Raw genomic sequence first — 25521 nt, 5'->3', positions numbered from 1 at the left:
GCAGGGAGATGGTGGGGGGGGGGGGGGAGAAAAGGGGTGCTGCTTTGCTGACTGAAGGGGAGCCAGGTGAGGGGTACGGATGGAGAGTCGGGTGGGGGGGGGGGGGGGGCGCCGGGGGGAAGAGCTGGAGGAGGGAGGCGGGGGCACGCGGCTGGCCGAAAAAGGGAGATGGCTAGTCGGCGGGATTGGGGGGGGGGGGGGGGGGGGGGGGGGGGGGGTCAACCCTCCCGACCAGGCTGATCACGTGGAACGTGAGGGGCCTGAATGGGCCGGTCAAGCGGTCCTGCGTGTTCTCGCATTTAAAGGGGTTGAAGGCGGATGTGGCCATGTTGCAAGAGACGCACTTAAAGCTCGCGGACCAGGCGAGGCTGAGGAAAGGATGGGTGGGACAGATGTTTCACTCAGGGTTGGACTCAAAGATCAGAGGGGTGGCCATTTTGTTCAGTAAACGAGTGGCGTTTTTGAGGCGGGGAGCATCGTGGCGGATAAGGGGGGCAGGTATATAATGGTGAGTGGCAAGCTGCAGGGGGCCCGGGTGGTGTTAGTGAATATATATGCCCCGAACTGGGACGATGCGGATTTCATGAGGTGCGTGTTGGGTAGGATCCCGGACTTGGAGATGAGTCACCTGATTATGGGAGGGGACTTTAATACGGTCTTGGATCCGAACTTGGATCGTTCCAAGTCCAGAACGGGAAAGAGGCCGGTGGCGGCCAGGGCCTTGTGGGAGTTCATGGGCCAGATGGGGGGAGTGGACCCCTGTAGGTTTACGCAGCCAAGGATGAAGCAGTTTTCCTTTTTCTCCCATGTCCATAAAGTCTATTCGCGAATAGACTTCTTTGTGTTGAGTAGGGCGTTAATCCCGAGGGTGGAGGGGGTAGAATACTCGGCCATTGCGGTCTCGGAGCACATTGGATGGACCTGCGACTGGGGGTGGAACGGGGTCAGCGCCCTCTCTGGCGACTGGATGTGGGGCTGCTGGCGGACGAAGAGGTGTGCGGGCGGATAAGGAGGAGTAGTGAGAATTATGTGGGAGCGAATGACACAGGAGAGGTGACGGTGGCAGTGGTTTGGGAGGCTCTGAAGGCGGTCATTAGGGGAGAGTTAATCTCCATTAGGTCCCATAGAGAGAAGGAGAGGGCGGAGAGGGAGCGACTGGTGGGAGAGATACCCATGGTAGATAGGAGGTACGCGGAGGCCCCAGAGGGGGGGCTGTTGAACGAGCGCCGGAAATTACAGGCGGAGTTTGACCTGCTGTCCACGGGGAAGACGCAGCTGAGGAAAGCGAAGGGGGCAGTTTATGAGTATGGGGAGAAGACGAGTAGGATGCTGGCGCACAAGCTGCGCAGGAGGGAGGCGGCCAGAGAGATTGGGGAGTGCGGGATAGGGAAGGCAACATGGTGCTGAGCCCAGAGAGGGTCAATGAAGTCTTCAGGGAGTTCTACGGGAAGTTATACGAGTCGGAACCCCCCCGGGGAGGGGGAAGGGATGAGGCGGTTCATGGACCGGTTGAGGTTCCTAAGGGTGGAGGCAGAGCGGGTGCAGGGACTGGGGGCCCCGATTGTGTTGGAGGAGGTAGTCAGGGGGCTGGCAGGCATGCAGACGGGCAAGGCCCCGGGCGGCTTCCCCGTAGAATATTATAATAGGTTCTCAGAGCTGCTGAGCCCGCTCCTGATGAGAACCTTCAATGAGGCAAAGGAGAAAGGGACCCTCCCTCCGACAATGTCGCAAGCATTGATCTCGCTTATCCTGAAGAAGTGTAGGTCCTAGAGGCCGATATCGCTCCTGAACGTGGATGCCAAGTTGTTGGCAAAACAGGGGTGTCCCCTGCCCCCGTTGCTGTTTGCCCTGGCAATTGAGCCATTGGCCATTGCACTCAGGACTTCGGGGGATTGGAGGGGACTGGTGCGCGGAGGGGAGGAGCACCGGGTCTCCCTCTACGCGGATGACCTGCTGTTGTATATTTCAGACCCATTAGAGGGGATGGGGAAGTCATGCGGATCCTGGGGGACTTCAGGAGGTTCTCGGGGTATAAGTTGAACGTGGGAAAGAGTGAGCTGTTCGTGGTCCATGGTAGGGGCCAGGAGGAGAGACTGAGGGAGCTCCCGCTCAGGATAGTGGATAGGAGCTTTCGGTACTTGGGGATACAAGTGGCCAGGAACTGGGATGCCCTGCACAGGCTCAACTTAACCCGGCTGGTGGAGCAGATGGAGGGAGAGTTTAAAACGTGGGATATGCTCCCGCTTTCCTTGGCGGGAGAGGTGCAGGCTGTGAAGATGACGGTTCTCCCCAGGTTCCTCTTCGTATTTCAGTGCCTCCCCATTTTCATCCCCAAGTCCTTCTTTAAGCGGGTGAATAGGATTGTTACGGGATGTGTGTGGCTCTGCCGAACTTCCGCAGTTATTACTGGGCGGCCAATGTGGCCATGATCAGGAAATGGATGATGGAGGAGGGGGCAGCGTGGGGGGGGGGGTTGGAGGCGGCGTCATGTAGAGGCACCAGTCTAGGGGCACTTGTTACCGCTCCGCTGCCGTTCTCGCCGGCGTGATACGCCACTAGTCCGGTGGTGACGGCGGCACTGAGGATCTGGGGGCAGTGGAGGAGACACAGAGGAGAGGAGAGGAGGGGGCCTCGGTGTGGACCCCGATATGGAATAACCACAGATTTGCTCCGGGTATGTTGGATACCAAGGCTGGTATAGGGCAGGTATTAGGAGGATGAGGGACCTGTTTATAAACGGGGTTTTCCCCAGCATGCAGGCATTGGAGGAGAGGTTCAGCCTACCCCCGGGGAATGCGTTCAGGTACCTTCAGGTTCGGGACTTCCTTAGAAAACAGGTGGGGACATTCCCATGGCTGCCCCCACGTAGGATCCAGGACAGGGTGGTGTCTGGCATCTGGGTAGGGGAGGGGAAGGTGTTGGACATATATCAGGAGCTGCAGGAGAATGAAAATGAAATGAAATGAAAATCGCTTATTGTCACAAGGCTTCAAATGAAGTTACTGTGAAAAGCCCCTAGTCGCCACATTCCGGCGCCTGTTCGGGGAGGCTGTTACGGGAATCGAACCATGCTGCTGGCCTGCCTCGGTCTGCTTTCAAAGCCAGCAATTTAGCCCTGTGCTAAAGGAAGCCTCAGTGGGGGAGTTGAAGGATAAGTGGGAGGAGAAGCTGGGTGAGGAGCTGGATGAGGCCCTGTGGGCCGATGCCCTGGGCAGGGTGAACTCCTCATCATGTGCCAGGCTCGGATTAATCCAGTTTAAGGTGGTGCATCGGGCGCATATAACGGCGGCAAGAATGAGTAGGTTTTTTGGGGTGGAGGACAGGTGCCCGAGGTGTGCGGGGAATCTGGTGAACCATGCCCATATGTTTTGGGCAGGCCCGGCGCAGGGGTTTGCGAGGGTGTTGTCTCTGGGTTTGGACGCTTGGGTGAAGGCGAGTCCAACAGTAGCGATATTTGGGGAGGCGGAGGATCCGGGAGTGCAGGAAGTGAAAGAGGCCGAGGTGCTGGCCTTTGCCTCCCTGGTAGCCCGGAGACGGATCTTGCTAATGTGGAGGGACTCGAATCCCCCGGGTGTGGAGACCTGGGTTAGCGATGTGGCGGGGTTCCTCAGGCTGGAGCAAATAAAGTTCGCTTTGAGAGGGTCCTTGGGGGGGGGGGGGGGGTTGGGCTTTGTTTATTGTTATTTTTTATTACTAGCTGTATTTCTATTTTTGTTATGTGAAAACGCTCATTGGAAAAACTTTAATAAAACTTTTATTTTGTTTAAAATTATGAGAGGTATAGACAGGGTGGATAGCAAGAAGCTTTTTCCCCAGAGTGGGGGACTCAATTACTTAGGGGTCACGAGTTCAAGGTGAGAGGGGGAAAGTTTAAGGGAGATGTGCGTGGAAAGCTTTTTACGCAGAGGTTGGTGGGTGCCTGGAACGCTTTGCCGGCGGAGGTGGTAGAGGCGGGCACGATAGCATCATTCAAGATGCATCTAGACAGATATATGAACGGGCAGGGAACAGAGGGATACCGATCCTTAGAAAATAGGCAACAGTTTTAGATAGAGGATCTGGATCGGCGCAGGCTGGGAGGGCCGAAGGGCCTGTTCCTGTGCTGTAATTTTCTTTGTTCTTTGTTCTAATACAGACGGCTGCAAAGTGCGAAACACTTTTCTTTCTGATATCAAACATCTAATTTCCAATTCGTACTTACCCTGGCATGGTTTAGAGCGCATTTTACATCTTGTGGATCTAAAGAAATTAGAAAAGTGAAGTTAATTCAGTACATGTACCCGGAGATCCTTGTCGACATGAAAACAAGTGAAGACAGAAGTATTTGCACTGGTTTAGGTGTAAGAGACAAAGGATGGGAAGAGACCCAGGTGAGTTTTCCTCCACAGATTCCCCTGCTGAAGACACTGTGCTGAACAGGATTTGGTCAATCTTTCTGGGCATAATTTATAAATCGGTATTACATTTTGGATGCTGATGGGGGCACTGGTTCCTCCAGGGAGTGCGGGCAGAGTCAAGCTTCAGGCATCAGAAGCAGCCCGTCTGTACAGGAGGGAGGCAAGAGAGGGAGAGCAATAATAATAAGGGATCCTATAGTCAGAGGACAGACAGGTGCTACTGTGGTCGTCAACACAACTCCAGGATGGTGTTTGCCTCCCTGGTGCCAGGGTCCTGGATGTCACTGAACGACAGCAGGGCATCCTGAAGGGGGAGGGTGATGAGATAGAGGTCATGGTACATGTTGGTACCAACGACAAAGGTGGAAAGAGGGGTGAGGTCTTGCAACAAGAATTCAGGGAGTTAGCCAATAGACTAAAGAGAAAGATCTCTTGGGTTGTAATCTCTGGATTACTCCCAGTGCCACGTACTAGTGAGTACAGGAATAGGAGAACGTGCAGATGAATGTGCGGTTTAAGAGTTGGTGCAGGAGGGAGGGTTTTAGATTCCTGGATCACTGGGACAGTTTCTGGGGAAGGTGGGACCTGTACATTCGGGACAGTCTACATCTGAACCAGAGGGGGACTAACATCCTTGCTGACGGGTTTGCTGGTGCTGTTGGGAGGAGTTAAAACTAATTCCACAGGGGACATGGCGGCACAAAGGTTTGCACTGCTGCCTCACAGCTCCAGTGTCCCAGGTTCAATTCCGGCTCGGGTGACTGTGCGTTCTCCCTGTGTCTGCGTGGGTTTCCTGCGGGTGCTCCGGTTTCCTCCCATAGACCATAGATGTGCAGGTTAGAGGGATTGGCCTTTATAAATTGCCCTTTAGTGTCCAAAAGGGGTGGGATTAGAGGGATAGCGTGGAAGTGTGGGCCTAAGTCGGGTGTTCTTTCCAAGGGCCGGCGCAGACTCTATGGGCCGAATGGCCTCCTCCTGCACGGTTTGGATTTTATGATTCCATGAGAGGACACAGACTGTTAGCAGAATCGGGATACAGCATAATCCAAAAAAGCAATCAAGTCAGACGACTCAGGGAAGGGATAAAAGGGGAGGAGGCGTTGCATTATTAGTTAAGGAGTCAGTTACTGCAGTGAGGAGAGATGACAGCTTGGAGGGGACATCAAATTAAACTTTGAGGGTAGAGTTTAGGAATAAAAAATGGACAGACACATTGCTCGGTGTTTATTATAGACCCCAGATAGTGGGAAATGGAGGAGAAAATATATACGCAATAGAATAATCTTTATTGTCACAAGTAGGCTTACATTAACACTGCAATGAAGTTACTGTGAAAAGCCCCCAGTCGCCACATTCCGGCGCCTGTTCGGTACACCGAGGGAGAATTCAGAATGTCCAATTCACCTAACAAGCACGTCTTTCGGGACTTTTGGGAGGAAACCAGAGCACCCGGAGGAAACCAACGCAGACATGGGGAGAACGTGCAAACTCCACACAGACTGTGACCCAAGCCGGGAATCGAACATTCCTGGCGCTGTGAAGCAACAGTGTTAACCACTGTGCTACCGTGCTGCCCGTTTTGTGGGTGGTGTTACGGCTCAAGGCAGTGGAAGTCAACTCAGGGCACCTGCATTTGAGATTTGTGCACCTGGTCTGGGTTGGAACATGTAGTTGTTAAGCTGATAGAAGTAAAACCCACCGTGAGAAACGTCTTCACCACCTTCACTTTATTAAGGTCTCTCAGTATCATCTAAGTTTCAACGAGATCCCCCCTCATCCTTCTAAACTGCAACTAGTACAGACCCAGAGTCCTCAACCGTTCCTCATACGACAAGTTCTTCATTCCAGGGATCATTCTTGTGAACCTCCTCTGGACCCTTTCCAAGGCCAGCACATCCTTCCTTAGATACGGGGCCCAAAACTGCTCACAATACTCCAAATGGGGTCTGACCAGAGCCTTATACAGCCTCAGAAGTACATCCCTGGTCTTGTATTCTAGCCCTCTCGACATGAATGCTAACATTGCATTTGCCTTCTTAACTCCCGACTGAACCTGCACATTAACCTTAAGAGAATCGTGAACAAGGATTCCCAAGTCCCTTTGTGTTTCTGCTTTCCTAAGCATTTCCCCATTCAGAAAAGTCTATGCCTCTATTCTTCCTACCAAAGTGTATAACCTCACACTTTTCCACATTGCATTCCATCTGCCACTTCTTTGCCCACTCTCCTAGCCTGTCCAAATCCTTCTGCAGCCCCCCCCACTTTCTAACATTATCTGTCCCTCTACGTCTATTTGTATCATCTGCAAACTACAGTTTCTTCTTCCAGATCGTTAATGTATGTCATGAATAGTTGTGGTCCCAGCACAGACCCCTGAGACACACCACTAGTCACCGGCTGTCATCCTGAAAAAGACCCCTTTATCCCCACTCTCTGCCTTCTGCCAGTCAGCCAATCCTCTATCCATGCCAGTGCCTTCCCCCTAACACCATGAGCTCTTATTTAGCAGCCTCCTGCACGGCACCTTGTCAAAGGCCTTCTGGGAATGTTTATTGTATCCTAATATTTAATATAGAAGCAAAATATCTGTTTGTTTAATCCGTCATTTCCTTATTATCTACTATTACCCGGGGGCTGGTTTAGCTCAGTCAGCGGACAGCTGGTTCAGAATGCCGAGCGAGGCCAGCAGCGTGGGTTCAATTCACGTACTGGCTGAGGTTATTCATGAAGGCTTCTCAACCTTACCCATCACCTGAGGTGTGGTGACCCTCAGGTCAAATCACCACCAGTCAGCTCCCCCCACCCCCCTCAAAGGGGAAAGCAGCCCACGGTCATCTGGGACTGTTGCGGCTTTGCCACACTTTGCTATTAACTCCCCATTCTCACTCTCCGGAGGACCAACACTTACTTTATTTACTCTTTGCCTGTTTAGCTATCTGTAGAAACTCCTGCTATCCATTGTTAAATTTCCAGCTAGCTTCCTCTCATACTCTAATTTCTTTCTTCTGATTAACCTTTTAGTCCTTCTTTGCTGTTCTTCTTATTTTGACCAATCCTCTGACCGGTCACCCATCTTTGCACAGTTGTATGTTTTTCCTGAAGTTTGCTTTCCCTAACTTCTTTAGTTAACCACAGATGGTGGGTCCTCCCCTTCGAATATACTTATCCTGAGTATACTGAAATATCCCCTAAAATGTCTGCCACTGTTTCTCTATTGATCTACCCTCTAGCCCAGTGTCCCAGTTCAACAGCTAGTTCACCTTTCATGTCCACAAAGTTGTTCTTATTTAAGTTTAAATTCTAGTCCTCGACCCATTATTTTCCCTTTCAAACTGGCTGCAAAATTCAATCACATAGCAGTCGCTGCTATATAGGGATGTCCTTACCTGTCACATTGTATAACACCAGGCCTGCTACTGCCAATCTGGTTTTTCCAGTTTGTGTGTGTTTGGTCCATTCTAGTAAACTTTCACTATCCCAGTCCCAGGGCTGTATCATCCTCCCTACAATGCCATGTCCAGAACAGCACACAATATTCCAGCTGCAGTAAATTCAATCTTTGGAAAAAGCAATCCTTTTTAATTCACTGCCCCCATGTCTAAAAGCCAGAAAGATGCCTGTTTACTCTCTCGGCCCCTCCCACCATTTATATCCATACTGAGGTCCCCACCTGCTTAAGACCACCATCATACCGGTAAAGAAGAACCAGGCAACGGGCCTCAACGACTACCGTCTGGTGGCTTTGCCATCGATTGTAATAAGACCATAAGACATAGGAGCGGAAGTAAGGCCATTTGGCCCATCGAGTCCACTCCACCATTCAATCATGGCTGATTGAAGTGCTTCGAAAGGTTGATCATGTGCCACATCAACTCCATACTCCCAGAATGCCGAGATCCACTACAATTTGCATACCGTCACAACCGGTCCACAGCAGAAGCCATCTCCCTACCCCTATACTCATCCCTGGAGCATCTCGACAACAAGGACTACATCAGACTCCTATTCATTGACTACAGCACCCAACTGCAGCTCCTCACAGACCGCATGGTTCGGTTGGAGCAGCAATTGGATGCACTTAGGAGCATGCAGGTGGCGGAAAGCGTCATAGATCGCAGTTATGTAAATGTGGTCACACCCAAGGTGCAGACAGAGAAATGGGTGACCACCAGAAAGGGCAGGCAGTCAGTGCAGGAATCCCCTGTGGTTGTCCCCCTCTCGAATAGGTATACCCCTTTGGATACTGTCGGGGGGGATAGCCTATCAGGGGAAAACAGCAGCAGCCAGAGCAGTGGCACCACGGCTGGCTCTGATGTTCAGAAGGGAGGGTCAAAGCGCAGAAGAGTAATAGTAATAGGGGACTCTATAGTCAGGGGCACAGATAGGCGCTTCTGTGGACGTGAAAGAGACTCCAGGATGGTATGTTGCCTCCCTGGTGCCAGGGTCCAGGATGTCTCCAAACGGGTAGAGGGAATCCTCAAGGGGGAGGGCAAACAGGCAGAGGTCGTTGTACATATTGGTACTAACGACATAGGCAGGAAGGGGCATGAGGTCCTGCAGCAGGAGTTCAGGGAGCTAGGCAGAAAGTTAAAACACAGGACCTCGAGGGTTGTAATCTCGGGATTACTCCCTGTGCCACGTGCCAGTGAGGCTAGAAATAGGAAGATAGAGCAGACAAACACGTGGCTAAACAGCTGGTGTAGGAGGGAGGGTTTCCGTTATCTGGACCACTGGGAGCTCTTCCGGGGCAGGTGTGACCTGTATAAGATGGACGGGTTGCATCTAAACCGGAGAGGCATAAATATCCTGGCCGCGAGGTTTGCTAGTGTCACACGGGAGGGTTTAAACTAGTATGGCAGGGGGGTGGGCACGGGAGCAATAGGTCAGAAGGTGAGAGCATTGAGGGAGAACTAGGGAATAGGGACAGTGTGGCTCTGAGGCAGAGCAGACGGGGAGAAGTTGCTGAACACAGCGGGTCTGGTGGCCTGAAGTGCATATGTTTTAATGCAAGGAGCATTACGGGTAAGGCAGATGAACTTAGAGCTTGGATTACTACTTGGAACTATGATGTTGTTGCCATTACAGAGACCTGGTTGAGGGAAGGGCAGGATTGGCAGCTAAACGTTCCAGGATTTAGATGTTTCAGGCGGGATAGAGGGGGATGTAAAAGGGGAGGCGGAGTTGCGCTACTTGTTCGGGAGAATATCACAGCTGTACTGCGAGAGGACACCTCAGAGGGCAGTGAGGCTATATGGGTAGAGATCAGGAATAAGAAGGGTGCAGTCACAATGTTGGGGGTATACTACAGGCCTCCCAACAGCCAGCGGGAGATAGAGGAGCAGATAGGTAGACAGATTTTGGAAAAGAGTAAAAACAACAGGGTTGTGGTGATGGGAGACTTCAACTTCCCCAATATTGACTGGGACTCACTTAGTGCCAGGGGCTTAGACGGGGCGGAGTTTGTAAGGAGCATCCAGGAGGGCTTCTTAAAACAATATGTAAACAGTCCAACTAGGGAAGGGGCGGTACTGGACCTGGTATTGGGGAATGAGCCCGGCCAGGTGGTAGATGTTTCAGTAGGGGAGCATTTCGGTAACAGTGACCACAATTCAGTAAGTTTTAAAGTACTGGTGGACAAGGATAAGAGTGGTCCGAGGATGAATGTGCTAAATTGGGGGAAGGCTAATTATAACAATATTAGGCGGGAACTGAAGAACATAGATTGGGGGCGGATGTTTGAGGGCAAATCAACATCTGACATGTGGGAGGCTTTCAAGTGTCAGTTGAAAGGAATACAGGACAGGCATGTTCCTGTGAGGAAGAAAGATAAATACGGCAATTTTCGGGAACCTTGGATGACGAGTGATATTGTAGGCCTCGTCAAAAAGAAAAAGGAGGCATTTGTCAGGGCTAAAAGGCTGGGAACAGACGAAGCCTGTGTGGCATATAAGGAAAGTAGGAAGGAACTTAAGCAAGGAGTCAGGAGGGCTAGAAGGGGTCATGAAAAGTCATTGGCAAATAGGGTTAAGGAAAATCCCAAGGCTTTTTACACGTACATAAAAAGCAAGAGGGTAGCCAGGGAAAGGGTTGGCCCACTGAAGGATAGGCAAGGGAATCTATGTGTGGAGCCAGAGGAAATGGGCGAGGTACTAAATGAATACTTTGCATCAGTATTCACCAAAGAGAAGGAATTGGTAGATGTTGAGTCTGGAGAAGGGTGTGTAGATAGCTTGGGTCACATTGTGATCCAAAAAGACGAGGTGTTGGGTGTCTTAAAAAATATTAAGGTAGATAAGTCCCCAGGGCCGGATGGGATCTACCCCAGAATACTGAAGGAGGCTGGAGAGGAAATTGCTGAGGCCTTGACAGAAATCTTTGGATCCTCGCTGTCTTCAGGGGATGTCCCGGAGGACTGGAGAATAGCCAATGTTGTTCCTCTGTTTAAGAAGGGTAGCAAGGATAATCCCGGGAACTACAGGCCGGTGAGCCTTACTTCAGTGGGAGGGAAATTACTGGAGAGAATTCTTCGAGACAGGATCTACTCCCATTTGGAAGCAAATGGACGTATTAGTGAGAGGCAGCACGGTTTTGTGAAGGGGAGGTCGTGTCTCACTAACTTGATAGAGTTTTTCGAGGAGGTCACTAAGATGATTGATGCAGGTAGGGCAGTAGATGTTGTCTATATGGACTTCAGTAAGGCCTTTGACAAGGTCCCTCATGGTAGACTAGTACAAAAGGTGAAGTCACACGGGATCAGGGGTGAACTGGCAAGGTGGATACAGAACTGGCTAGGCCATAGAAGGCAGAGGGTAGCAATGGAGGGATGCTTTTCTAATTGGAGGGCTGTGACCAGTGGTGTTCCACAGGGATCAGTGCTGGGGCCTTTGCTCTTTGTAGTATATATAAATGATTTGGAGGAAAATGTAACTGGTCTGATTAGTAAGTTTGCAGACGACACAAAGGTTGGTGGAATTGCGGATAGCGATGAGGACTGTCTGAGGATACAGCAGGATTTAGATTGTCTGGAGACTTGGGCGGAGAGATGGCAGATGGAGTTTAATCCGGACAAATGTGAGGTAATGCATTTTGGAAGGGCTAATGCAGGTAGGGAATATACAGTGAATGGTAGAACCCTCAAGAGTATTGAAAGTCAAAGAGATCTAGGAGTACAGGTCCACAGGTCATTGAAAGGGGCAACACAGGTGGAGAAGGTAGTCAAGAAGGCATACGGCATGCTTGCCTTCATTGGCCGGGGCATTGAGTATAAGAATTGGCAAGTCATGTTGCAGCTGTATAGAACCTTAGCTAGGCCACACTTGGAGTATAGTGTTCAATTCTGGTCGCCACACTACCAGAAGGATGTGGAGGCTTTAGAGAGGGTGCAGAAGAGATTTACCAGAATGTTGCCTGGTATGGAGGGCATAAGCTATGAGGAGCGATTGAATAAACTCGGTTTGTTCTCACTGGAACGAAGGAGGTTGAGGGGCGACCTGATAGAGGTCTACAAAATTATGAGGGGCATAGACAGAGTGGATAGTCAGAGGCTTTTCCCCAGGGTAGAGGGGTCAATTACTAGGGGGCATAGGTTTAAGGTGAGAGGGGCAAAGTTTAGAGTAGATGTACGAGGCAAGTTTTTTTACGCAGAGGGTAGTGGGTGCCTGGAACTCACTACCGGAGGAGGTAGTGGAAGCAGGGACGATAGGGACATTTAAGGGGCATCTTGACAAATATATGAATAGGATGGGAATAGAAGGATACGGACCCAGGAAGTGTAGAAGATTGTAGTTTAGTCGGGCAGTATGGTCGGCACGGGCTTGGAGGGCCGAAGGGCCTGTTCCTGTGCTGTACATTTCTTTGTTCTTTGTTCTTCAACACCATAATCCCAGCCAAGCTCGTATCAAAACTCCAAAACCTAGGACTTGGCTCCTCCCTCTGCAACTGGATCCCCGACTTCCTGACCCATCTGAATTATTAATACAGAGATCTGCACAAACATTCAGAAGAACTAGAGTTGAAATTCCACCAAGATGGTTGGTTTGAGGATTTGAATTCAGTACAACATTTTGAAAATAAAAAGTTGGCATCAATTAAAGTGACCATGAAGGCATTGCATGATCGTAAAACTCCAACTGATTTAATTTAGGGAAGGAAACCTGCTGCCCTTTGACCTGCTCCATCAGTAACCCCAGGCCCACAGTATTGTGCTTGACACTAAATTACCCTTTGAAGTTGTACCAGCTCCAGGACCAGCACAGACTGTGCTAGCCCCACACCACCGCCTTGGGCAATGAATTGTGGCCTTGCCAATAATGCTCCCATCCGGAGAATGAAAAAACTTCGGAATTTCAAAATATTTACAGGAAATATTAGCAGAAGTGTGTAGGCGAAGATACAAGAACAATTCAAACGGTTTCACGGCTCAAGAGGACGTCAGTCAACCAGCAGTTATTTATAGAATTCTGTAAACAGATGATCATGTTTTATCGCTACCATTTTGTAAATACTCACGTTCAATAAGGAAGAAGAAACAAATTATTCCCATTAGTGCAACTATGAGGCCTGGCACCACAAAGGACATTCCCCAGCAGCTGGAGACCCAGTAGCCAGCTATCAAGGAGCCCAGGATGTTCCCTACAGAGGTGTGAGAATTCCAGATGCCCATGATCAGGCCTCTCCTGTCACACAAAAACACAACAATTAGATAAGCTAAATGCCTGAAAAAAACATCAGAACAAAACACAACGTTAATATTCTTAAATGTTCAAAGTCAGTGACTTACTTTCCTTCTCCAAACCAGTTCCCAATACAGGTCACAACGCTAGGCCAACCAGTGGTCTGCACCAAACCATTGGCAACCTAGAAAGTCAGACCGAGAATTGCATTAACTTCAGTGCCTGCAACTGATTGCTGCATTTTATAAAGGTTAGGAAGTGAAGGCAGGGCAGAAACATTTCCACTGATCTAATCGGAGCTGGGAATATTTATGATGTCTGTTCATATCCTGCTATATTTCATATTTAAAATCACCATCTGCAATTTCTACCCAAGATTGCTACAAAAAACACCCATGGGTCACATTTAATATGACATCTAGTGAGTTGAAAATCTGTTCTTGCTCCCAGCTATATTTAACTACTTCTTGGAATTTTATTATCTTCTACCGTGAAGACAGAGGCAAGAGATTGGTTCAGTGCCTCCGACATCTGTGTTCCCCATTATTATGTCACCAGTATTGTCCTCTAAAGGACCAACATTTACTTTATGTAATTATAGAAGCTTCTGGTATCAGTGTTTGTTTTCTGCTAGTTTCCATTCGTCGTTCATCTTGGATCTTTTAATTTTATTTTTAGTAGCCTTTTGCTGACGTTCTGCCAATTCTCCAGCTTACCACTAGCTTTTGCAGTTTGGTATGTCCTAGTTTTTGCCTTTATGCCTTCCTTGACTTCCTTATTTAGCCATGGAATGTTTTTCGCCTTTTTAAAATTCCACTTTCCCTCCGGAGTGTGCTTTAACTGAGAGGTGTTTAATATCTCCCTGAACATCCACCATTGTTCCTCAACCGTTCGACCCTCAATTATCTGTCCCAGGTCTACTTGGGCCAACTCTTTCCTCAGGCCTGTATAATTACCTCTGCCCAACGCTAAAACTCTAGTACGGCACACTGTTTCCTCTCAAATTGAATTTGAAATTCAAGCATGCTGTGATCACTCCTTCCAAGAGGATCCTTCCAAGTTGCTGACCCATTTTGACCCATCCAAGCCACTTATTCTGATGTGCGATGCATCTCCTTGCGGTCCGCGCCCAGCATATGGATGATGGTTCGGAGCACCTCATTGTGTTTGCATCCAGGACGCTTGCAGATGCACAGAAGAACTACGCGCAGATCGAGGAGGGGGCTTTGGCCATCGTCTTTGGAGTGCAGAGATTTCACCAGTATCTCGATGGGCATACGTTTACGGTATTCACAGGCCACGAGCCTTCGTTGGGCATGTTTAAAGAGGATCGGGCGATTCTCCCTATAGCATCCACTCGGATCCAGCATTGCGTCTTGTTGCTGGCCACATACAAGTATACGCTGGACCTCAAAAACGGATACCCAGGGGTGTCAAAAATAAAAATGTTGGGCCACAGCTACATCTAGTGGCCTGGGATTGATGCCGACAGGAGATGGGCAGAGAGGGGGCAGGGAGAGAGAGGAAGGCAGAGAGAGGGAGTGTTGCTAAATGTTGCTCTCTTTCGTTGGCTCGGAATATGGCGGTCAATATGGTCGCCTTCCTGAATTCAAATTACGTTTGCTCTAGAGTTGCCAAGTCTCTTTCGATACCGCCACAAGGTTCAGAACCGAATATTGACCAAAGACTCGGTACACCAGTTAGTTAGTTCAAAGTCAATGCTTATTTATTTACACACACAGTTAAATATACTCAAGCACAAATACTAGACTAAACTATCACTACTGCTAAAGCCTATACTTAGCTTTGGGCGCCCACTCAGTCAGAGGAACAATGGCCGTTTTTCGGTTCTAAGGCTGCTGGGGTGGAACTGGTACGGGATAACAGCTAAGGTCGTCTGTTGACCTATGACTTACTTGTTTCTGGTGCAGCTGGTGAACGGGTCTCTCCGCTGAGAGAGCCGGGTCCAAGAGAGCGATTCTCTCTTGGGGGCTCCTTCTTATACCCAAAGGGGCTTCGCGCTCTTTTGGGCGGGCCTTGAACTTGGCCCCAATCAATTGGGCCGTTTCTCGATCATTCCTATTGATTACATCCAATAAAGGGGTGGGCGCCCTGATGGCTGGGTGTGTCCTCGGTGACCGTTGGCCTGCTTTGTTTCGGTCTCCTCTGGCGCCAGGGTGTCTGCCTTAGTATCGGTTACTCAAATGTTACTCTTTTGTTCTGGAGATGGGCCATTAGTATGCTAATGGGCCTACAGTTTTGGTCTTGTCTGGGAGCTGCGGCTCCAATATGCAGACAAGCTCTGAACCTGCTTGTTTTCTCAGCATTGTCCATTTTCCCTGCAATCTTTGCAAAGTGTCCATTTCGTCATCGCGAAGTAGCCATCCCAGATGGCTACAAGAGGCAGGGAGGGGTGGTGGGGGCAGAGAGAGGGGGGTGGGGGGCCGCGAGGGGGGGGTGGGGGGCCGCGAGGGGGGGGTGGGGGGCCGAGGGGGGGGGTGGGGGGCCGAGGGGGGGGGGGGGGGGGCGCCGAGGGGGGGGGGTGGGCGCCGAGGGGGGGGGTGGGGGGCCGAGGGGGGGGGGTGGGGGGCCGAGGGGGGGGGGGTGGGGGGCCGAGGGGGGGGGGTGGGGGGCGGGGGGCCGAGGTGGGGGGCCGAGAGGGGGGTGGGGGCCGAGAGGGGGGTGGGGGCCGAGAGGGGGGTGGGGGCCGAGAGGGGGGTGGGGGCCGAGAGGGGGGTGGGGGCCGAGAGGGGGGTGGGGGCCGAGAGGGGGGTGGGGGCCGAGAGGGGGGTGGGGGCCGAGAGGGGGGTGGGGGCCGAGAGGGGGGTGGGGGCCGAGAGGGGGGTGGGGGCCGAGAGGGGGGTGGGGGCCGAGAGGGGGGTGGGGGCCGAGAGGGGGGTGGGGGCCGAGAGGGGGGTGGGGGCCGAGAGGGGGGTGGGGGCCGAGAGGGGGGTGGGGGCCGAGAGGGGGGTGGGGGCCGAGAGGGGGGTGGGGGCCGAGAGGGGGGTGGGGGCCGAGAGGGGGGTGGGGGCCGAGAGGGGGGTGGGGGCCGAGAGGGGGGTGGGGGCCGAGAGGGGGGTGGGGGCCGAGAGGGGGGTGGGGGCCGAGAGGGGGGTGGGGGCCGAGAGGGGGGTGGGGGCCGAGAGGGGGGTGGGGGCCGAGAGAGGAGGTGGGGGCCGAGAGAGGAGGTGGGGCCGAGAGGGGGTGGGGGCCGAGAGGGGGTGTAAATTCTATGAAATCTATGTATGGAACGATCTGCCTGGACTGTACCCAGAACAATACTTTTCACTGTACCTCGGTACACGTGGCCATAAATCCAAATCTAATCTCCACCTTCCTCCCCACCCCCCATAACCCTTCACCCTGCGACTAATTAAAAACCTATCTCTCTCCTCATAGAACATAGAAAAATACAGCACAGAACAGGCCCTTCGGCCCACGATGTTGTGCCGAACCTTTGTCCTAGATTAATCATAGATTATCATAGAATTTACAGTGCAGAAGGAGGCCATTCGGCCCTTTGAGTCTGCACCGGCTCTTGGAAAGAGCACCCTACCTAAGATCAACACCTCCACCCTATCCCCATAACCCAGTAACCCCACCCAACACTAGGGGAATTTTGGTCACTAAGGGCAATTTATCATTGGCCAATCTACCTAACCTGCACATCTTTGGACTGTGGGAGGAAACCGGAGCACCCGGAGGAAACCCACGCACACACGGGGAGGATGTGCAGACTCCGCACAGACAGTGACCCAAGCCGGAATCGAACCTGGGACCCTGGAGCTGTGAAGCAATTGTGCTAACCACTGTGCTACCGTGTTGCCCTCAAGAACAAAGTAATCTACACTATATCATTCTACCGTAATCCATGTACCTATCCAATAGCTGCTTGAAGGTCTCTAATGTTTCCGACTCAACTACTTCCACAGGCAGTGCATTCCATGCCCCCACTACTCTCTGGGTAAAGAACCTACCTCTGACATCCCCCCCTATATCTTCCACCATTCACCTTAAATTTATGTCCCCTTGTAATGGTTTGTTCCACCCGGGGAAAAAGTCTCTGACTGTCTACTCTATCTATTCCCCTGATCATCTTATAAACCTCTATCAAGTCGCCCCTCATCCTTCTCCGTTCTAATGAGAAAAGGCCTAGCACCCTCAACCTTTCCTCGTAGAGCAGCCCTTTGGATTTCGGCGGCAGCGGTGCGCAGGGGCCTTCTGGGAGGTGAGTACTTACTTTAAAAAGCCTTACCTTTACAGGAGCAGCCCTTTGGATTTCGGCGGCAGCGGTGCGCAGGGGCCTTCTGGGAGGTGAGTACTTACTTTAAAAAGCCTTACCTTTACAGGAGCAGCCCTTTGGATTTCGGCGGCAGCGGTGCGCAGGGGCCTTCTGGGAGGTGAGTAGTGAATTTAAAAGCCTTGCCTGGTCCCGTGTCTGTTCTTCTTTTCTGTTTTATTTGTTTTTATATAAGGCGGGAACCGGAAGTTCGACCTCTGGGAAGTCCCCCCACCCCCCCCCCCAACTAATAAATTCTGGTGGAGAGGAAACCCGAGACACTACACGTGTAGTGTCTCCCACCCGCCCTCCTCCTCTAACCTAATAATAAGACCCATTGGTGTAAGGTAAGTGCCATATTATATTATTATATTATTAGCATTGTGCAGGTCAAGGATCGGAGGTGGAGGAGCAGTCTCTGTCAGCGAGAGAACCTGAGAACATCTCAGACACTAAGGAGGTAAGTAAGTGATTTTTACTTTTATACCTTTTTTCAAATTGTGTGTGTCGGGGGAAACTAAAGTGACATCACAGAAAAGCTGTGGCCAGAGTGGCTGGTTGGGATTCTAACCTAAATTTAAAAAAATTGAGTATTTGGGAACTAATTAAACATAATAACTTAATTATAATTTAGAGGATATCTAAGCCAGAGATCGGAGAATATTATAGTTAGCTATCGCATTTCTATTAGAAATCTAGTGCGAGGAAACAGATAGTTGACAGTAACTTTGAAATTTAAAAAAAAAAGTATTTAAAAAAAAAAAAGACAAATTTTAATTTATTGACGCAATGTCAGTTAGAGGGGTGCTGTGCTCTGACTGTGAGATGTGGCAGGTCCGGGAGGCTTCCAGCGTCCCGGATGGCTTCATCTGCAGAAAGTGCACCCAACTGGAGCTCCTCACAGACCGCATGGTTCGGTTGGAGCAGCAATTGGATGCACTTAGGAGCATGCAGGTGGCGGAAAGCGTCATAGATCGCAGTTATGTAAATGTGGTCACACCCAAGGTGCAGGCAGAGAAATGGGTGACCACCAGAAAGGGCAGGCAGTCAGTGCAGGAATCCCCTGTGGTTGTCCCCCTCTCGAACAGATATACCCCTTTGGATACTGTCGGGGGGGATAGCCTATCAGGGGAAAACAGCAGCAGCCAGAGCAGTGGCACCACGGCTGGCTCTGATGTTCAGAAGGGAGGGTCAAAGCGCAGAAGAGTAATAGTAATAGGGGACTCTATAGTCAGGGGCACAGATAGGCGCTTCTGTGGACGTGAAAGAGACTCCAGGATGGTATGTTGCCTCCCTGGTGCCAGGGTCCAGGATGTCTCCGAACGGGTAGAGGGAATCCTCAAGGGGGAGGGCAAACAGGCAGAGGTCGTTGTACATATTGGTACTAACGACATAGGCAGGAAGGGGCATGAGGTCCTGCAGCAGGAGTTCAGGGAGCTAGGCAGAAAGTTAAAAGACAGGACCTCGAGGGTTGTAATCTCGGGATTACTCCCTGTGCCACGTGCCAGTGAGGCTAGAAATAGGAAGATAGAGCAGATAAACACGTGGCTAAACAGCTGGTGTAGGAGGGAGGGTTTCCATTATCTGGACCACTGGGAGCTCTTCCGGGGCAGGTGTGACCTGTATAAGAAGGACGGGTTGCATCTAAACCGAAGAGGCATAAATATCCTGGCCGCGAGGTTTGCTAGTGTCACACGGGAGGGTTTAAACTAGTATGGCAGGGGGGTGGGCACGGGAGCAATAGGTCAGAAGGTGAGAGCATTGAGGGAGAACTAGGGAATAGGGACAGTGTGGCTCTGAGGCAGAGCAGACGGGGAGAAGTTGCTGAACACAGCGGGTCTGGTGGCCTGAAGTGCATATGTTTTAATGCAAGGAGCATTACGGGTAAGGCAGATGAACTTAGAGCTTGGATTACTACTTGGAACTATGATGTTGTTGCCATTACAGAGACCTGGTTGAGGGAAGGGCAGGATTGGCAGCTAAACGTTCCAGGATTTAGATGTTTCAGGCGGGATAGAGGGGGATGTAAAAGGGGAGGTGGAGTTGCGCTACTTGTTCGGGAGAATATCACAGCTATACTGCTAGAGGACACCTCAGAGGGCAGTGAGGCTGTATGGGTAGAGATCAGGAATAAGAAGGGTGCAGTCACAATGTTGGGGGTATACTACAGGCCTCCCAACAGCCAGCGGGAGATAGAGGAGCAGATAGGTAGACAGATTTTGGAAAAGAGTAAAAACAACAGGGTTGTGGTGATGGGAGACTTCAACTTCCCCAATATTGACTGGGACTCACTTAGTGCCAGGGGCTTAGACAGGGCGGAGTTTGTAAGGAGCATCCAGGAGGGCTTCTTAAAACAATATGTAAACAGTCCAACTAGGGAAGGGGCGGTACTGGACCTGGTATTGGGGAATGAGCCCGGCCAGGTGGTAGATGTTTCAGTAGGGGAGCATTTCGGTAACAGTGACCACAATTCAGTAAGTTTTAAAGTACTGGTGGACAAGGATAAGAGTGGTCCGAGGATGAATGTGCTAAATTGGGGGAAGGCTAATTATAACAATATTAGGCGGGAACTGAAGAACATAGATTGGGGGCGGATGTTTGAGGGCAAATCAACATCTGACATGTGGGAGGCTTTCAAGTGTCAGTTGAAAGGAATACAGGACCGGCATGTTCCTGTGAGGAAGAAAGATAAATACGGCAATTTTCGGGAACCTTGGATGACGAGTGATATTGTAGGCTTCGTCAAAAAGAAAAAGGAGGCATTTGTCAGGGCTAAAAGGCTGGGAACAGACGAAGCCTGTGTGGCATATAAGGAAAGTAGGAAGGAACTTAAGCAAGGAGTCAGGAGGGCTAGAAGGGGTCACGAAAAGTCATTAGCAAATAGGGTTAAGGAAAATCCCAAGGCTTTTTACACGTACATAAAAAGCAAGAGGGTAGCCAGGGAAAGGGTTGGCCCACTGAAGGATAGGCAAGGGAATCTATGTGTGGAGCCAGAGGAAATGGGCGAGGTACTAAATGAATACTTTGCATCAGTATTCACCAAAGAGAAGGAATTGGTAGATGTTGAGTCTGGAGAAGGGGGTGTAGATAGCCTGGGTCACATTGTGATCCAAAAAGACGAGGTGTTGGGTGTCTTAAAAAATATTAAGGTAGATAAGTCCCCAGGGCCTGATGGGATCTACCCCAGAATACTGAAGGAGGCTGGAGAGGAAATTGCTGAGGCCTTGACAGAAATCTTTGGATCCTCGCTGTCTTCAGGGGATGTCCCGGAGGACTGGAGAATAGCCAATGTTGTTCCTCTGTTTAAGAAGGGTAGCAAGGATAATCCCGGGAACTACAGGCCGGTGAGCCTTACGTCAGTGGTAGGGAAATTACTGGAGAGAATTCTTCGAGACAGGATCTACTCCCATTTGGAAGCAAATGGACGTATTAGTGAGAGGCAGCACGGTTTTGTGAAGGGGAGGTCGTGTCTCACTAACTTGATAGAGTTTTTCGAGGAGGTCACTAAGATGATTGATGCAGGTAGGGCAGTAGATGTTGTCTATATGGACTTCAGTAAGGCCTTTGACAAGGTCCCTCATGGTAGACTAGTACAAAAGGTGAAGTCACACGGGATCAGGGGTGAACTGGCAAGGTGGATACAGAACTGGCTGGGCCATAGAAGGCAGAGGGTAGCAATGGAGGGATGCTTTTCTAATTGGAGGGCTGTGACCAGTGGTGTTCCACAGGGATCAGTGCTGGGGCCTTTGCTCTTTGTAGTATATATAAATGATTTGGAGGAAAATGTAACTGGTCTGATTAGTAAGTTTGCAGACGACACAAAGGTTGGTGGAATTGCGGATAGCGATGAGGACTGTCTGAGGATACAGCAGGATTTAGATTGTCTGGAGACTTGGGCGGAGAGATGGCAGATGGAGTTTAATCCGGACAAATGTGAGGTAATGCATTTTGGAAGGTCTAATGCAGGTAGGGAATATACAGTGAATGGTAGAACCCTCAAGAGTATTGAAAGTCAAAGAGATCTAGGAGTACAGGTCCACAGGTCATTGAAAGGGGCAACACAGGTGGAGAAGGTAGTCAAGAAGGCATACGGCATGCTGGCCTTCATTGGCCGGGGCATTGAGTATAAGAATTGGCAAGTCATGTTGCAGCTGTATAGAACCTTAGTTAGGCCACACTTGGAGTCTCGTGTTCAATTCTGGTCGCCACACTACCAGAAGGATGTGGAGGCTTTAGAGAGGGTGCAGAAGAGATTTACCAGAATGTTGCCTGGTATGGAGGGCATAAGCTATGAGGAACGGTTGAATAAACTCGGTTTGTTCTCACTGGAACGAAGGAGGTTGAGGGGCGACCTGATAGAGGTCTACAAAATTATGAGGGGCATAGACAGAGTGGATAGTCAGAGGCTTTTCCCCAGGGTAGAGGGGTCAATTACTAGGGGGCATAGGTTTAAGGTGAGAGGGGCAAGGTTTAGAGTAGATGTACGAGGCAAATTTTTTACGCAGAGGGTAGTGGGTACCTGGAACTCGCTACCGGAGGAGGTAGTGGAAGCAGGGACGATAGGGACATTTAAGGGGCACCTTGACAAATATATGAATAGGATGGGAATAGAAGGATACGGACCCAGGAAGGGTAGAAGATTGTAGTTTAGTCGGGCAGTATGGTCGGCACGGGCTTGGAGGGCCGAAGGGCCTGTTCCTGTGCTGTACATTTCTTTGTTCTTTGTTCTTTGTAAGACCTACTCTCCATTCCAGGCAACATCCTGGTAAATCTTCTATGCACCTTTTCCAAAGCTTCCACATCCTTCCTAAAATGAGGCGACCAGAACTGTACACAGTACTCCAAATGTGGCCTTACCAAAGTTTTGTACAGCTGCATCATCACCTCACGGCTCTTAAATTCAATCCCTCTGTTAATGAACGCTAGCACACTGATGCACGACCAATGACCACTAAAGCGAGGTTGTAGTCCAACTGAAGGCTTTAATAAGCTAGATGTTTCCCCCAGCAGCTCAGGTACAGACAGATGACTGCTGGGGTGGCACGGGCTCTTGTACCCCGCCTTGCAGGGTGGAGCTACCATACAGCTTGACCAATAGGAAGCATACAATATCTACCAGTGGTGTTCCAGCATTACCAGGTACCGTAATACCTCTACACAGACTACCACACACACCTTGTATTTGTTTTGTGTTCCAGCGCCACAGATCCACAACCGTTTGAGTGAAGTAATTCCTCCTCATTGCTGTTTTAAATCTGCCATTGCTTACCTAAAACTGTGGCCTCTCACTCCACAATGCAACAAGAGAAACATCCGCTCTTCATCTCCACTGTCAATTACCTTCAGAGGGAAGGGGACGAAAGGCGAGGGGGGGTTGTGTGATCATGAATTGACCTCAATGTGAATCGCCTCCAGTTCGAAATTGTGTTTGATGTTGACCCCAACAATGTGACACACATCCCCCAAGACCCCCACACATCAGTTACTGCAGCATTATTTGTCAGCGGTTACCAGAGTAATACCACTGAATCCACTGCAAAGCAACCAGGAAGTCCTGCAGTACTTATTCTAAGAAAATCTTACTTTCACACAATACCTCTTTATGAATTCACAGGCAGATTCTATAGGTGACTGACCTGAATCAGTACGTAGTACTGGAAATTGTGGATATTGTAAAAATAGCCCAGGCCAAATAGTGCGGTGAATAAACCACTGGTCAACATCCCAAACGTGAGATACAATCGAATAGATAAACGTTCTCCAATGATACCACTGCCAAACAACAAAAATAACTCTTCAGGCTCAAAAATATTGAGGAAAGTAAGTGGTGCAAACAGGAGGGACGACCCCGGGGGGGGGGGGAGACACAATGCCAGGGGTGGGAGGGAGACACAATGCCGGGGGGTGGGAGGGAGGCACAATACCGAGGGGGGGGGGGGGGCACAGTGGGCACAATGCCGGGGGTGGGAGGGAGGCACAATGCCGGGGGGAGGGGGGGGGGGGGGGAGGGAGGCACAATGTGGGGGGTGGGAGGCACAATGCCGGGGGGGGGGGGGAGAAAGAGGGGAGGGAGGCACAATGCCGGGGGGGGGCACAATGCCGGGGGGGGGCACAATGCCGGGGGGGGGCACAATGCCGGGGGGGGGGCACAATGCCGGGGGGGGGCACAATGCCGGGGGGGGCAAACAATGCCGGGGGGGGGAAACAATGCCGGGGGGGGGAAACAATGCCGGGGGGGGCACAATGCCGGGGGGGGGGGGCACAATGCCGGGGGGGGGGGCACAATGCCGGGGGGGGCACAATGCCGGGGGGGGCACAATGCCGGGGGGGGCACAATGCCGGGGGGGGCACAATGCCGGGGGGGGCACAATGCCGGGGGGGGGCACAATGCCGGGGGGGGGGCACAATGCCGGGGGGGGGGGCACAATGCCGGGGGGGGGGCACAATGCCGGGGGGGGGGCACAATGCCGGGGGGGGGGCACAATGCCGGGGGGGGGGCACAATGCCGGGGGGGGGCACAATGCCGGGGGGGGGGCACAATGCCGGGGGGGGGCACAATGCCGGGGGGGGGCACAATGCCGGGGGGGGGCACAATGCCGGGGGGGGCACAATGCCGGGGGGGGCACAATGCCGGGGGGGGGCACAATGCCGGGGGGGGGGCACAATGCCGGGGGGGGGCACAATGCCGGGGGGGGCACAATGCCGGGGGGGGGCACAATGCCGGGGGGGGGCACAATGCCGGGGGGGCACAATGCCGGGGGGGGGCACAATGCCGGGGGGGGGCACAATGCCGGGGGGGGCACAATGCCGGGGGGGCACAATGCCGGGGGGGGCACAATGCCGGGGGGGGCACAATGCCGGGGGGGGCACAATGCCGGGGGGGGCACAATGCCGGGGGGGGGCACAATGCCGGGGGGGGCACAATGCCGGGGGGGGCACAATGCCGGGGGGGCACAATGCCGGGGGGGCACAATGCCGGGGGGGCACAATGCCGGGGGGGCACAATGCCGGGGGGGCACAATGCCGGGGGGGGCACAATGCCGGGGGGGCACAATGCCGGGGGGGCACAATGCCGGGGGGGCACAATGCCGGGGGGGGGCACAATGCCGGGGGGGGGCACAATGCCGGGGGGGGGCACAATGCCGGGGGGGCACAATGCCGGGGGGGGGGCACAATGCCGGGGGGGGGGCACAATGCCGGGGGGGGCACAATGCCGGGGGGGGCACAATGCCGGGGGGGGGCACAATGCCGGGGGGGCACAATGCCAGGGGGGGCACAATGCCGGGGGGGCACAATGCCGGGGGGGCACAATGCCGGGGGGGCACAATGCCGGGGGGGCACAATGCCGGGGGGGCACAATGCCGGGGGGGGCACAATGCCGGGGGGGGCACAATGCCGGGGGGGGGAGGGAGACACAATGCCGGGGGGGGAGGGAGACACAATGCCGGGGGGTGGGAGGGAGGCACAATACCGAGGGGTGGGAGGGAGGCACAATGCCGGGGGGGGGGGTGGGAGGGAGGCACAATGCCGGGGGGGGGGGGGGGGAGGGAGGCACAATGTGGGGGGGTGGGGGGAAAGAGGGAAGGGAGGCACAATGCCGGGGGTGGGGGGCACAATGCCGGGGTGGGAGGGAGGCACAATGCCGGGGGTGGGAGGGAGGCACAATGCCGGGGGTGGGAGGGAGGCACAATGCCGGGGGTGGGAGGGAGGCACAATGCCGGGGGTGGGAGGGAGGCACAATGCCGGGGGGGTGGGAGGGAGGCACAATGCCGGGGGGGTGGGAGGGAGGCACAATGCCGGGGGGGTGGGAGGGAGGCACAATGCCGGGGGGGTGGGAGGGAGGCACAATGCCGGGGGGGTGGGAGGGAGGCACAATGCCGGGGGGGTGGGAGGGAGGCACAATGCCGGGGGTGGGAGGGAGGCACAATGCCGGGGGTGGGAGGGAGGCACAATGCCGGGGTGGGGGGCACAATGCCGGGGCTGGGGGGCACAATGCCGGGGGTGGGAGGGAGACACAATACCGAGGGGGGGGGGGGGGCACAATGCCGGGGGGGGGGGGCACAATGCCGGGGGGGGGGGGGGGAAAGAGGGGAGGGAGGCACAATGCCGGGGGTGCGAGGGAGGCACAATGCCGGGGGGGGGGCACAATGCCGGGGGGGGGCACAATGCCGGG

At 52.6% G+C, this 25521-nt stretch overlaps 1 protein-coding gene across 4 annotated transcripts in view; it reads right to left on the bottom strand.

Annotated features, from left to right (window-relative positions):
- The window catches only part of slc37a1 (solute carrier family 37 member 1), a 198433-nt gene that overhangs the window by 143016 nt on the left and 29896 nt on the right, over positions 1–25521 (bottom strand). For all 4 annotated transcript variants that reach the window (XM_072513035.1, XM_072513037.1, XM_072513034.1 and 1 more), the window contains 4 exons: positions 22985–23120; positions 13177–13253; positions 12906–13072; positions 4202–4239 (listed from right to left, as the gene is read on the bottom strand). In XM_072513035.1, coding sequence (XP_072369136.1) covers positions 4202–4239; positions 12906–13072; positions 13177–13253; positions 22985–23120 — 418 coding nt within the window. The remainder of the gene's footprint in view (positions 1–4201; positions 4240–12905; positions 13073–13176; positions 13254–22984; positions 23121–25521) is intronic.

Source organism: Scyliorhinus torazame, chromosome 8, assembly GCF_047496885.1.
Source record: "Scyliorhinus torazame isolate Kashiwa2021f chromosome 8, sScyTor2.1, whole genome shotgun sequence".
Taxonomy (NCBI): domain Eukaryota; kingdom Metazoa; phylum Chordata; class Chondrichthyes; order Carcharhiniformes; family Scyliorhinidae; genus Scyliorhinus; species Scyliorhinus torazame.
Note: the sequence above shows the minus strand (reverse complement) of the source record. Positions and strands in the feature narration are given on the sequence as shown.